The 12,665-nt window shown below is 47.3% G+C and overlaps 2 protein-coding genes across 4 annotated transcripts in view; both read right to left on the reverse strand.

Moving 5' to 3' along the window:
* The window catches only part of LOC134352483 (zinc finger protein 721-like), a 76,837-nt gene extending 70,554 nt beyond the window's left edge, over positions 1-6,283 (reverse strand). The window contains exons 1-3 of the mRNA XM_063059757.1: positions 6,164-6,283; positions 3,981-5,766; positions 130-234 (exon numbers count right to left, since the gene is read on the reverse strand). Of these exons, the coding sequence (XP_062915827.1) occupies positions 130-234; positions 3,981-5,710 (1,835 nt within the window). The 5' untranslated portion in view covers positions 5,711-5,766; positions 6,164-6,283. The remainder of the gene's footprint in view (positions 1-129; positions 235-3,980; positions 5,767-6,163) is intronic.
* A 174-nt stretch (positions 6,284-6,457) lies between these two features.
* Positions 6,458-12,665, reverse strand: part of LOC134352793 (gastrula zinc finger protein XlCGF26.1-like) — a 44,481-nt gene continuing 38,273 nt past the window's right edge. For all 3 annotated transcript variants that reach the window (XM_063060265.1, XM_063060262.1, XM_063060263.1), the window contains one exon: positions 6,458-6,595. The gene's annotated coding sequence lies outside the window, so the exon portion shown is untranslated. The remainder of the gene's footprint in view (positions 6,596-12,665) is intronic.

Raw genomic sequence — 12,665 nt, forward strand, 5'->3', positions numbered from 1 at the left:
AGGTTTATCATCACTGACGTATGATGTGAAATTTGTTGTTTTCAGTAGCAATGCAGAAAACTAATAACCTCCATTTGAAACACATTGTGTTCTTCATGTGAGGTGCGGGAATTCTGGGAAACCTCCAGCCTTCCGGATAACCGTTCCTGCACCAGGCACACCGAGCCGCAGCTTTTCAGAGACACGTTAAGGAACTGGAGCCGCAGCTCGATGACCTTTCGCTCGCAAGGGAAACTGAGGAGGTGACAGATAGGAGGTGCAGGGAGCTAGTCCACCCCTGGGGTGCAGCAGGCAGGTAAAGGGGTGCCTGTCAGGAAAGGGAAGAGAAATGGGCAGCAATTATAGTGGCCTTTCCCCTCAACAGTAAGCAAACTGATTCAGATGCTGTTGAGGGGGACAACCTACCGGTGGAGAGGAGGAGAGGGGGTCTCTGACACCGAGGCTCAGAAGGGAAGGGAGGAAAAGAGGAGTGCGGTAGAGACAGGGGATTCCGAGGTTAGAGGAGTAAACACCAGATTCTGTGTGTGCAATAGACACACCCGGATGGTATGTTAGCTCCAAGGTGCCAGGGTCAGTGACCGTTTGGGTTGGGTCCATGACAATCCAAAGGGGGAGGATGCACAGTTAGAAGTCTTGTCTGATCCAGCTCCAAAAAAGTGAAGAGAGAATTTAAGAAGTTAGGTAGAAAGGACCTCCAGGACAGTAATCTCTGGACTGCTGCCTGTACCACACATCAATGAGGGTAAGAAAGGATGACTTTGGTAGATGAATGTGTGCCTGAGAAATTGGTGCAATTTCAGATTCCGGGATCATTGGGAATCTCTTCTGTAAAAGGTACGACGTGTACAAAAAGGACAGCTCACACCTGAACCCCAGGGGACCAATATCCTTGCAGGCAAGTTTGCTGGAGTGATTAGGGAAGGATTAAACTATTTTGGCAGGGGGATTGGAATGAGAGTGATAATGCTGAGGATCGCGTAGCTGCTTTACAAACACAGGCAGTGTGTGGTGAGACTGCTAGCAAGGACGGGCTGATGATAGTGGGGTGAATTGCAATGTAACAGGCAGATGAAATCAAAAAGCATAACAAATACAACTCTGAAGGTGTGATAGTTGAATGCACACAGTATACGGAATAAGGTAGAGACTGGCAGGTACGACATTGTGGGCATCACTAGGTCGTGGCTGAAAGAAGATCATAGCTTAACATCCAAGAATACACATTGTATTGAAAGGACAGGCAGGTAGGCAGAGGGAATGGGGTGGCTCTGACAGTAAAAAGGGAAAAGAGTGACATACAATCGGAAGATGTAGAATCCTTGTGGGTAGAACTAAGGAACTGCAATGGTAACAGAAGCCTGATGGAGTTGTATAGAGACCTCCACACAGTAGCCAGGATGTGGGTTACAAATTACAAAGGGAGACAGAAAAGGTATGTTAAAAAAAAGGCAATGTTACGATAGTCATGGGGGATTTCAATATGCAGGAAGACTGGGAAAATCGGGATGGTGCTCTATACTAAGAGAGAAGATTAGTAAAATGCCTACGAGATGGGTTTAGAGCAGCTTGTGGCTGGGGCAACTAGGGATCAGATATTCTGGACTGGGTATTGTGTAATGAACTGGATCAGATTAAGGAAATTTTAGGAGGCAGTGATCATACATAATATGATAGAATTCATCCTGTAGTCTGAGAGGGAGAAGCTAGTCAGATGTGCCTGTCAGTGGCGTAAAGGGGATTCCAAAGGAATGAGAGAGAGAGCTGGCCAATATTGATTGGAAAGGAACACTAGCAGGGATGGTAGCTGAGCAGCAATGGCTGGAGTTTCTGGGAGCAACCTGGAAGGCACAGGAGAGATCATCCCAAAGAAGAAATAGTATTCTAAAGGCAGGATGACAAAACCGTGGCTGACAGGGGAAATCAAGGCCATCATAGAGCAAAAAGGGGGCATTTAATATAGCAAAAAATTGTGGGAAGTTAAAGGATTGGGGTTTTTTTTTAAACCAACATAAGGTAAGTGAGCCATAAGGGAGGAAAAGATGAAATATGAAGGTAAGCTAGCCAACAGTATCGGAGAGGATACCGATAGTATTTCCAGATATATAAAGGGTAAAAGAGAGATGAGAGTAGATATTGGACCGCTGGAAAATGATGCTGGAGAGGTAGTAATGGGGGACAAGGAAATGGCAGATGAACTGAATAAGTATTTTGCATCAGGTTTCACTGTGAAATGTCAAAAGTTTGAGAGTGCCAGGGGCAGAAGCAGGAGAAGATGCCATTACTAGGCAGAAGGTGCTTGGGAAAGTGAAAGGTCTGAAAGTAGATAAGTCACCTGGACCAGATGGACGACACCCAGGGTTCAAAAGAGATAGCTAAAGAGATTGTGCAGGCAGTGGTGATGATTTTTTTAAGAATCAACAGAGTCTGGAATAATTCCGGAGAACTGGAAAAAGGCAAATCTCCTTCAAGATGGAGAGGCAGAAGAAAGGAAATTATAGGCCAGTTTGTCTGACTTCAGTGGATGGGAAGATGTTGGAGCCTATTGCTAAGGATGTAGTTGGAAGCACATGGTGAAATAGACCACAGTCAGCATGGTTTCAGCATGGGAAAATCTTGCCTGACAAATCTGTTGGAATTCTTTGAGAAAATAACTAGGATAGACAAAGGAGAATTGGTGGATGCTGTGTACTTGGATTTGCAGAAGGTCTTTGACAAGGTGCCATTCGAGGCTGCTTAACAAGTTAAAAGCCCGTGGTATTACAGAAATATACTGGCAAGGTTCTGGGATTGAAAGACTTGTCATATGGGAACCTTTACTCACTGGAATTTAGAAGAATGGGGAAGGGGGAATCTCATTGAAACCTATCGAACATTAAAAGGCCTAGACAGAACGGGTGTGGTGAGGATGTTTCCTGTGGTGGAGCTTTGACAACCAGAGGGCAGGGTCTCAGCACAGAGAGACATCCAACAGAACAGAAATGAAGAGGAATTTCTTTAGCCAGAAGGTGGTGAATCTGTGGAATTTCATTGGTGTATTTACGGCGGAGGTTGATAGGTTCTCGATTAGTCAGGGCGTGAAACATTACGGGGAGAAGACAGGAGAATGGGGTTAAGAGAGAAACGGATCAGCCATGATGAGGCAGAGCAGACTCAATGGGCCGAATGGCCTAATACTGCTCCTATGTCATTAGGACGCTGACCCAACCAAACCGGCTCCTCATAGATTGATCCAGTAAGGAAAATGACAATAAGAATGGAGGATTTCCAGTGGATAGGCAGTGACAGCTCTGTGGAGACCAACAATCACAGAACTGGATGATCCCATGTTGGAAATGTGGATCCCAGCCAGCGCAGGCTCCTTTCCCCAGGTTTAATCTCCATTGGCTGTTCATGGAGGAGCAGAGAAACCGAGTGGGTGTTCACACAAGTACTGAGTTGTGTAAATTCACGTATTTGCTACCCAGAGCTAAAAGAGGTATTATCAGTAAATACAGATCCTTTCTGTGCCTAACTCATCTTTATTACTGAGGATTTAATCCCTGCAAGACCACCTCACACTTTAAGATTCACCTTTGTTCAGATGTTGCACAGTACAACACTCAAACTTCTCCTGAAGCCAGTGAGTAGAATGGAGCCTGGTACCATTGGCAGCAGGTTTACTCTGGGAGGAGGCTGGAACACGAGTCTGGCCAAGGAGCTTGGCTCCCTACTTCACTCTGGGAGTGTTACCGATTGACAGGACCTGTGACACAGATTAAAACAGATTTGATTTATTTCACACTGATTCAGGAATATAAAAGGCCGGTCCAGTTACAAGATTTACGGACATCATCAGAAACAAATCCCAAACTGACCAGGGTTCAGTCCTTGGTCTGGTCAGTGGTGTCAGGAACTGCAGAAGGCAACAGCCTGCAGTCACTGTGAACTTCCCGGTGTCTCCGTGACTGCAGTGTTTTAGTGTCACTGTGTCACACAGTTACACTTTCTCCCGAGCGTGAACTCGCTGGTGTTTCTCCAGGCGGAATGACCGTGCGAATCCCTTCCCACACACGGAGCAGGTGAACGGCCTCTCCCCGGTGTGAATGTACTTGTGTGCCTGCAGTTGGGACAGCTGAATGAACCCCTTCCCACACACGGAGCAGGTGAACGGCCTCTCCCCGGTGTGAATCCGCTGATGTGTCAGCAGGTTGGCCCTCCGAATGAATCCCTTCCCGCACTCAGAGCAGACGTATGGCCTCTCTCCGGTGTGAATTCGCTGGTGCATCATCAGCTCTGCTGAATGTTTGAATCGTTTCCCACACACGGAGCAGCTGAACGGCCTCTCCCCGGTGTGAATCCGCTGATGCGTCAGCAGGTTGGTTGACCGAATGAATCCCTTCCCGCACTCAGAGCAGACGTACGGCCTCTCTCCGGTGTGGATTCGCTGATGCGTCTTGAGTTGTGCTGAATGAATGAATCGTTTCCCGCACACGGAGCAGCTGAATGGCCTCTCCCCGGTGTGAATCTGCTGGTGTCCCAGCAGGCTAGCCAAACAGGTGAACCCGGTCCCACAGTCAGAGCAGGTGAACGGCCTCTCCCTGGTGTGCGTCCGCTGGTGTCTTAGCAGGTTGGATGACGTGGTGAAGCCCTTCCCGCATTCCGAGCAGGAGAACGGCCTCTCCCCGGTGTGGATCCGCTGGTGCCGCAGCAGGGTGGATAAGCTGGTGAAGCCGATCCCGCAGGCAGAGCAGGTGAACGGTCTCTTTCCAGCGTGAACCTGCTGGTGGGAGGCCAGGCTTGTTAACTGCATGAACCCCTTCCCACAGTCAGAACAAGTGAATGTCTTCTCCCCGGTGTGAAACTGCTGGTGTTTCACCAGGTTAGCCGGCCAAGAGAACCCCCTCCCGCATTGAGAGCAATTGTATGGCTTCTCCCCGGTGTGAATCTGCTGGTGTGTCTGTAAGTGGGACAACTGAGTGAATCCCTTCCCACAGTCGGAGCATGTATATGGCCTCTCACCTGTGTGGATCTGCTGGTGTCGCTGCAGAGACGATAACCGGGCAAAGCTCCTCCCGCACTCAGTGCAGGTAAACGGCCTCTCCCCGGTGTGAAGTTGCTGGTGGGTCAGCAGGTTTGATGACCGGGTGAACCCCTTCCCACACTCGGAGCAGGTGAACGGCTTCTCCCCAGTGTGACTCAGCATGTGCGTCTGCAGTTGGGACGAGCGGTTGAACCCCTTCCCGCACTCGGAGCAGGTGAACGGCTTCTCCCCGGTGTGGACCCTCTGGTGTATCTGCAGATCGTACGACCGAATGAATCCCTTTCCGCACTCGGAGCAGGTAAACGGCCTCTCCCCTGTGTGAGTGCGCTGGTGGAGCTCCAGATTGTAAAACTGATTAAATCCTTTACCACACTCGGAGCAGGTGAACGGCCTCTCCCCGGTGTGAACTCGCTGGTGCCTCTCCAGATCGGATGTTGAATTGAAACCTTTTCCACACTTGGAGCAGGCGAACGGCCACTTCCCGGTGTGCGTGCGCAGGTGTACCTCCAGGTTGGACGACTGACTGAACCCTTTTCCACACTCAGAGCAGGTGTACGGCCTCTCCCCGGTGTGAACCCGCTGGTGCCTCTGCAGATCAGACGGCCATTTGAATCCCTTCCCACACTCAGAGCACGAGAATGATTTATTCCTGGTGTGAGCCCGCTGTGGTCTCCTCAAATCAGATGACATAGTGAACAATCCCCTCTCAGGGCGCCGTAGAAAGGTCTGTCCTCAGCAGGAATGTGCTGGAATACAGAACAGAGAACATTACAGCACAGGACTGGGCCTTCAGCCCACCATGTTGTGCTGTCCTTGAACCTACTCTAAGATCAATCCACCCCTTCCCTCCCACAGCCTCCACTTTCCTCTCATCCACGAGGCTATTCTAAGGTTCTTAAAGGCCCCTAAAATATCTGCCTCTACCACCTCTGACAAGGTGTTCCACACACCACCCCTCGCTATATAAAAAACTTACTTCTGACATTCCCCCCCCCCCAAATACTTTTGTGCAATCACTTTAAAATTATTCCCCCTTGTATTAGCCATTTCCGGCCTAGGAAAGTGCCTCTGGATATGCCGATTATTATCTTGTTCCAATCTGTTACCTCACCTCTACCTTCTCTCCAAAAGGAAAAGCCCTACCTCGCTGATCCTTTCCTCATAAGATATGCTCTCTAGTCCAGCCAGCGTCCTGGTAAATCTCCTCCGCACCCTCTCTGCAGGTTCCGCATCCTCCCGAAAATGAGGTGACCAGAACCGAACACAATATTCCGAGTGTGATCTAACAGGGTTTTACAAAGCTGCAACGTTACTCATGGAGCTTGAACTGAATCCCCTGACAGGCCAACACACCACACATCTTCTCAGCCAGCCGATCAACCAGAAACAGGAGTCTGATCCTTTCAGGGGGAGTTTTAAGTTCAAAGGAGATTTATTATCGAAGTACATACATGTCACCACGTACAACACTGTTTTACTTGCACAATATGTCTTCTTTTGCATGTAGATTGTTTGTCGGTCTTTAGGTGTAATTTTTCATAAATTGTATTGTATTTCTTTATTTTCTGTGAATGCCTGCAAGAAAATGAATCTCAAGTTAGTGTTTGGTGACATCTGTGTACTTTTGAAAATAAATTTACTTTCACTTTGACTTGAGCACGAGATCAAGTCTGGCATTCCAGTAGAGTGCAGATCAGTAATTTTGAAGATTTTTTGCTGGAGACAAATAATCGATCTGGGGCTGAGGGATTTTTGTTGTCTGGACGGACTGTAGAAGTGGGGCTGCTCTCGGAGCAGACGGTTGGGGTAGATTTGATCGAGTATAAACACCACTCAGTAAACAGAGAGAAACTCTTCCCGTGGGCAGAAAGTACAAGAACTGAAGGACGTAAGAATGCAGATCATTTGTAAAAGAACCTGAAGAAACCAAAACAAGAGACATTTTTCCACAGGACCTGTCTGTGCCCGATCACTATTTTACCCACATCCTTTACTTTCCCACCTGATTCAGGTGAACGTATTATCAGGTGTTATTTTTCAATGGGAATCAAACTTAATTCCTAATATTTGTACAAATACATGAAATTAGTTAGTATATGAACATAGTCTATAAAAATACACAAAATATAATGAATTCTGGTTAATTGGTTCACATTGAGACCATTGAACTGCTGCTGCTAAGTTAACAAATTTCACGTCACATGCCAGAGATAATAAACCCGATTCTGATTCTGAGTACATTTCGGCAGCTCCAATTAGCTGGTTTCATGGAAATACTGAAAATAGTATAATACAGAGAAACTACCATTTAATTGAGCTATGGATTATGTGCCTAAATGAAACACAGAACAAATTAGAACACTACCAGTGCTACTACTGTACCATAAAACAGTGTATTAGCTCCTACTAACTATTGACAGAGGAATTCACCCAGCGTTTGCTGCCATGCCGGGGGGGGGGGAAGGGTCGCACCTCTGGTGAAGGGGCTTGTCGTGTCCATTCTGGGGCAGCTCACTCACCTCCGGTCCCCACTGGACTCTCAGCTCTCACCTGTGGCTCCAAGTAGCCGTTTGCATGTGACAGCGGCCACACCCTGGTACATACCGCTCCGACAGGCAAGCTAAACGAGGTGAGGGTAGCCAGAGGGCCTCGTACCCTGGTAAGACAGGGACATGCCTGTCCGAGCCTGTGACGTCAGCTGCGGTGGGCTGTGGGTGAGTTCCAACAGCCATTAAGGCATCTCTGCTCCACTATGTGGAGAGCAAAGGGCTTGGCAAGGCACAGAATTCATGGTTATCCACTGCAACCAAGGAAGACCCCAGTTTATGACGACCACTTGTACCACTGGACCCAGACTTCTGAGGTCAAGAGAGTGGAACTTCCCCAGTGCAATGGCTTTTCCCCTTTAAAAACCCTGCAGCACAGGTTTCACGGTCATTACATACGACAGCCAACACGCTACTGTATTCTTTTAATTGACTGGAAATGAACAAAATGAACTAGTGCAGACACCTAGCGCAGCTAATGCTTCACACGACACTATCAACAATGCCACCCCTCAAATCTTAATTTTCATTGTAACATTCAAGATAATTGTCGATACCTTCAAATTCTTTGTAGTTTCTAACTTGAAGTACTGTGTGGAAATGTATTCAAAACTTTTGAGATTTTTTTAATGTATTCAATGTCGTAATGTGGCAAAAAAGGAACCTGTAAGATCCCATAGTGCTTTGCTATATGCTGAGTCTGCACATGGCCAGAGGCACAGAATGTCCTGGGTCACTGTGTAACACGTGCAGCTGTGTTGAAGCGCAGAAGCTGCCTTCAGAACAGATAACAGCCAAAGCATAGCCTGAACACGTGTATAAAATAAAAGTTTGTAAGCTGCGAATCAGAAGCAGCCTCCAGCCTCCACTCATGGGAACCGAAAATGTTTCTCATTATTGCTGACAATAAGAACATAAGAAACAGGAGCAGGAGTCAGCCATCTGGCTGTCGAGCTTGCTCCGCCATTCACTAAGATCATGGCTGATCCCCACCTACCTGCCTTTTCCCTAGAACCCTTAATTCCCCTTCGATGCAAAACAATAGGCATGTCTCTGAACAGATTCACCCTGGGTTTTTTTTGGTTCTTTGTTACAAGACATAGCAAAAGGTTCTTGGCAACCCAAATTGATTCATTTTCACTCATGCCCATTTCTGGCATCTCCAAGCCTGAATAATTGAGACCACAGAGGGCAATGTGTAGAAATATATCTGAAACCTTGGAAGCCTTTCTGAATTCGTAAGTTCTGTGAAATGTAATATGACAAAATGGAACCGGTGAGATGCCAGACTGCTTTGCTAATTTGATGGAGGCTTACAGGAAGATGTGTGTGTTTTATGACAAGGGGTGTGCTTACGGCAGGAATGTTCTGACAACAGAGATAAAAATCAGGACACAACTGTCATGGGAAAGAAGTTTCTAAAGACAAATGGACTGACTGAAAAATAGGCACCAGGAATCGGAGATGTTTGCAGATAAAGGAGGAATGTTATTATGGAATGGGACAACCTAATTACTGTTCTCTGTAACAAGTATAAAAGTGGTTTGTTTGAGCTGTAAGATTGAAGCTCCTCTCCAACAATAATGTGTGGGGTAGCTTCCCTTGCAAGTAAATAACAAAACACACTTATAGTTTGATCCAATCTGAATGGGTGTCAGGGAAGAGAAGTGTGCGCAGTCACAATTATGACAGAGAAAGTACTCAGGAAGCTGAATAGGCTAAAGGTAGATAAATCTCCTGGACCAGATGGAATGCACCCTCGTGTTCTGAAGGAAGTAGCTGTGGAGATTGCAGAGGCATTAACTATGATCTTTCAAAAGTCGATAGATTCTGGCATGGTTCCGGAAGGACTGGATGATTGCAAATGTCATTCTGCTATTTAAGAAGGGGGCAAGGAAGCAAAAATGAAATTATAGACCTGTTAGCTTGACATCAGTGGTTGAGAGTCGATTGTCAAGGATGAGGTTATGGAGTACCTGGAGGCATATGACAAGATAGGCAGAACTCAGCATGGTTTCCTTAAAGGAAAATCCTGCCTGACAAACCTATTACAATTTTTTGAGGAAATTACCAGTAGGCTAGACAAGGGAGATGCAGTGGATGTTGTGTATTTGGATTTTCAGAAGGCCTTTGACAAAGTGCCGCACATGAGGCTACTTAACAGGATAAGAGCCCATGGAATTACAGGAAAGTTACATACATGGATAGAGCGTTGGCTGATTGGCAGGAAACAGAGAGTGGGAATAAAGGGATCCCATTCTGGTTGGCTGCCGGTTACCAGTGGTGTTCCACAGGGGTCCGTGTTCGGCCGATTCCTTTTATGTTGTACATCAATGATTTGGATTATGGAAAATTCCTTACTCACTCTTCCTTCAGTTAGTCCTGACGAAGAGTCTCGGCCTGAAACGTCGACTGCACCTCTTCCTAGAGATGCTGCCTGGCCTGCTGCGTTCACCAGCAACTTTTATGTGTGTTGCTTGAATTTCCAGCATCTGCAGAATTCCTGTTGTTTGGATTATGGAATAGATGGCTTTGTGGCTAAGTTTGCTGATGATACGAAGATAGGTGGAGGGGCTGGTAGTGCTGAGGAAACAGAAAGTCTGCAGAGAGACTTGGATAGATTGGGAGAATGGGCAAAGAAGTGGCAAATGAAATACAATGTTGGAAAGTGTATGGTTATGCACTTTGGTGGAAGAAATAAACAGGCAGACTATTATTTAAATGGGGAGAGAACTCAAAGTTCTGAGATGCAACGGGACTTGGGAGTCCTCGTGCAGGATACCCTTAAGGTTAACCTCCAGATTGAGTCGGTGGTGAAGAAGGTGAATGCAACGTTGGCATTTATTTCTGGAGGAATAGAGTATAGGAGCAGGGATGTGATGTTGAGGCTCTATAAGGTGCTGGTAAGACCTCACTTGGAGTATTGTGGGCAGGTTTGGGCTCCTTATTTAAGAAAGGACGTGCTGACGTTGGGGAGGGTACAGAGAAGATTCACTAGAATGGTTCCGGGAATGAGAGGGTTAACATGAGGAATGTTTGTCCGCTCTTGGACTGTATTCCTTGGAGTTTAGAAGAATGAGGGGGGACCTCATAGAAACATTTCGAATGTTGAAAGGCATGGACAGAGTGGATGTGGCAAAGTTGTTTCCCATGGTGGAGGAGTCTAGTACGAGAGGGCAGACTTAAGGATTGAAGGGAACCCATTCAGAACAGAGATGCAAAGAAATTTTTTTAGTCAGAGGGTGGTGAATCTATGGAATTTGTTGCCATGGGCAGCAGTGGAGGCCAAGTCATTGGGTGTATTTAAGGCAGAGATTGATAGGTATCTGAGTAGCCAGGGCATCAAAGGTTATGGTGAGAAGGCGGGGGAGTGGGACTAAATGGGAGAATTATGATAAACTGGTGGAGCAGACTCGATGGGCCAAATGGCCGACTTCTGCTCCTTTGTCTTATGGAATTTGTAGTTTGTTACTGTATATCAGAAGACCTACCAAATGGTACACAACAAACACATTTCTAAATTGTCTGACTGCTTATCATTGACAAAAAAGTCACTGCTATTTGAACACAAACACACACAAAGATGTTGTTTAAAAACTGTTTGCTTTAAGTGTGGTGTTTAACAGCCACACAAGTTCATATAACTGAGAGTACTTCAAAAATATTCGGTAACAATCTCCTGTATGTATTAAGTCAGTGGTCCCCAACCACCAGGCCACGGACCGGTACCGGGCCGCGAGGAAACGATATGACTTGGCAATATGAAACGATATGAGTCAGCTCCACCTTTCCTCATTCCCTGTCACGCACTGTTGAACTTGAACACCCCCTGGTGACCAGAATTGAGCACAGTACTCCAAGTGGGGTCTGACCAGGGTCCAATATAGCTGTAACATTACCTCTCGGCTCTTAAACTCAATCCCACGATTGATGAAGGCCAATGCACTGTATGCCTTCTTAACCACAGAGTCAACCTGCATAGCAGCTTTGAGTGTCCTATGGACTCAGACCCCAAGATCCCTCTGATCCTTTACACTGCCAACAGTCTTACCATTAATGCTATATTCTGCCAATTAACCCTCTGGGTGGAGAAGCAACACCATATATTCTGTCTGGATAGCCTCCAACCTGATGGACTGTACATCAATTTCTTCTTATGGTATTTTTTTCTTTATCCCTCCCCTTCTTCTATTCGGTCACAGTTTGAGGATAAAGAGGAAGCCTTTTAGGACCGAGATTAGGAAAAACTTCTTCACACAGAGAGTGGTGAATCTGTGGAATTCTCTGCCACAGGAAACAGCTGAGGCCAGATCATTGGCTATATTTAAGAGGGAGTTAGATATGGCCCTGTGGCTAAAGGGATCGGGGGAATGGAGAGAAGGCAGGTACAGGGTTCTGAGTTGGATGATCAGCCATGATCGTACTGAGTGGCACTGCAGGCTCGAAGGGCCGAATGGCCTACTCCTGCACCTATTTTCTATGTTTCTATTCCCCACTGTGGCCTCTTACCACTTCTCTTCTCCTGCCTGTCACCCGTCCTCTCTCCTCTCCAGCCCTTTACCTTTCCCCCACACCTGGCTTTACCTATCACCTTTTTATCCTGGAGTCTTCCCCCTTGCTTTCCAGCCCGAAATGTCGACTGCTGATTCATTGCCACAGACGCTGCCCGACGTGCCGAGCTCCTGCAGCACTTTTGCGTGCCTTACTCAGCCTTGCTAACCTTGCCCACATCTGCACAAACTCTGCACCAGACAGCGAACCGCGCATGCGCGGCTCTTCCCGCACTGCATCTCGGGCCAGTTTGGCAGGACAAAGCCGCAGTGGCGGCGCCGTCCCGGTGCGATGACCCGCGGGGTTTACCGGAATTGGACTGAATGTACCACCCCCCGGCCAAGGGGCTGTTTCCCGGATTCACTCTCAGCAGTGAAACATCCCACGGCCCGACGCTTCGCCCCTACCTGCTTTCCAGCGGCTGCCGTTTGTGACGTGACGTCGATCATGCGCATGCGCGCTCGGCCGCCGCTACATGGAACGAGTGCCCCCTGCTGGCGGAGGGTGGAAGTGAAATCGGAAATCCTTTGTACAGGGTCTCATTTCCC

Source organism: Mobula hypostoma, chromosome 10 (assembly GCF_963921235.1).
Source record: "Mobula hypostoma chromosome 10, sMobHyp1.1, whole genome shotgun sequence".
In the NCBI taxonomy this organism is placed as follows: Eukaryota; Metazoa; Chordata; class Chondrichthyes; order Myliobatiformes; family Myliobatidae; genus Mobula; species Mobula hypostoma.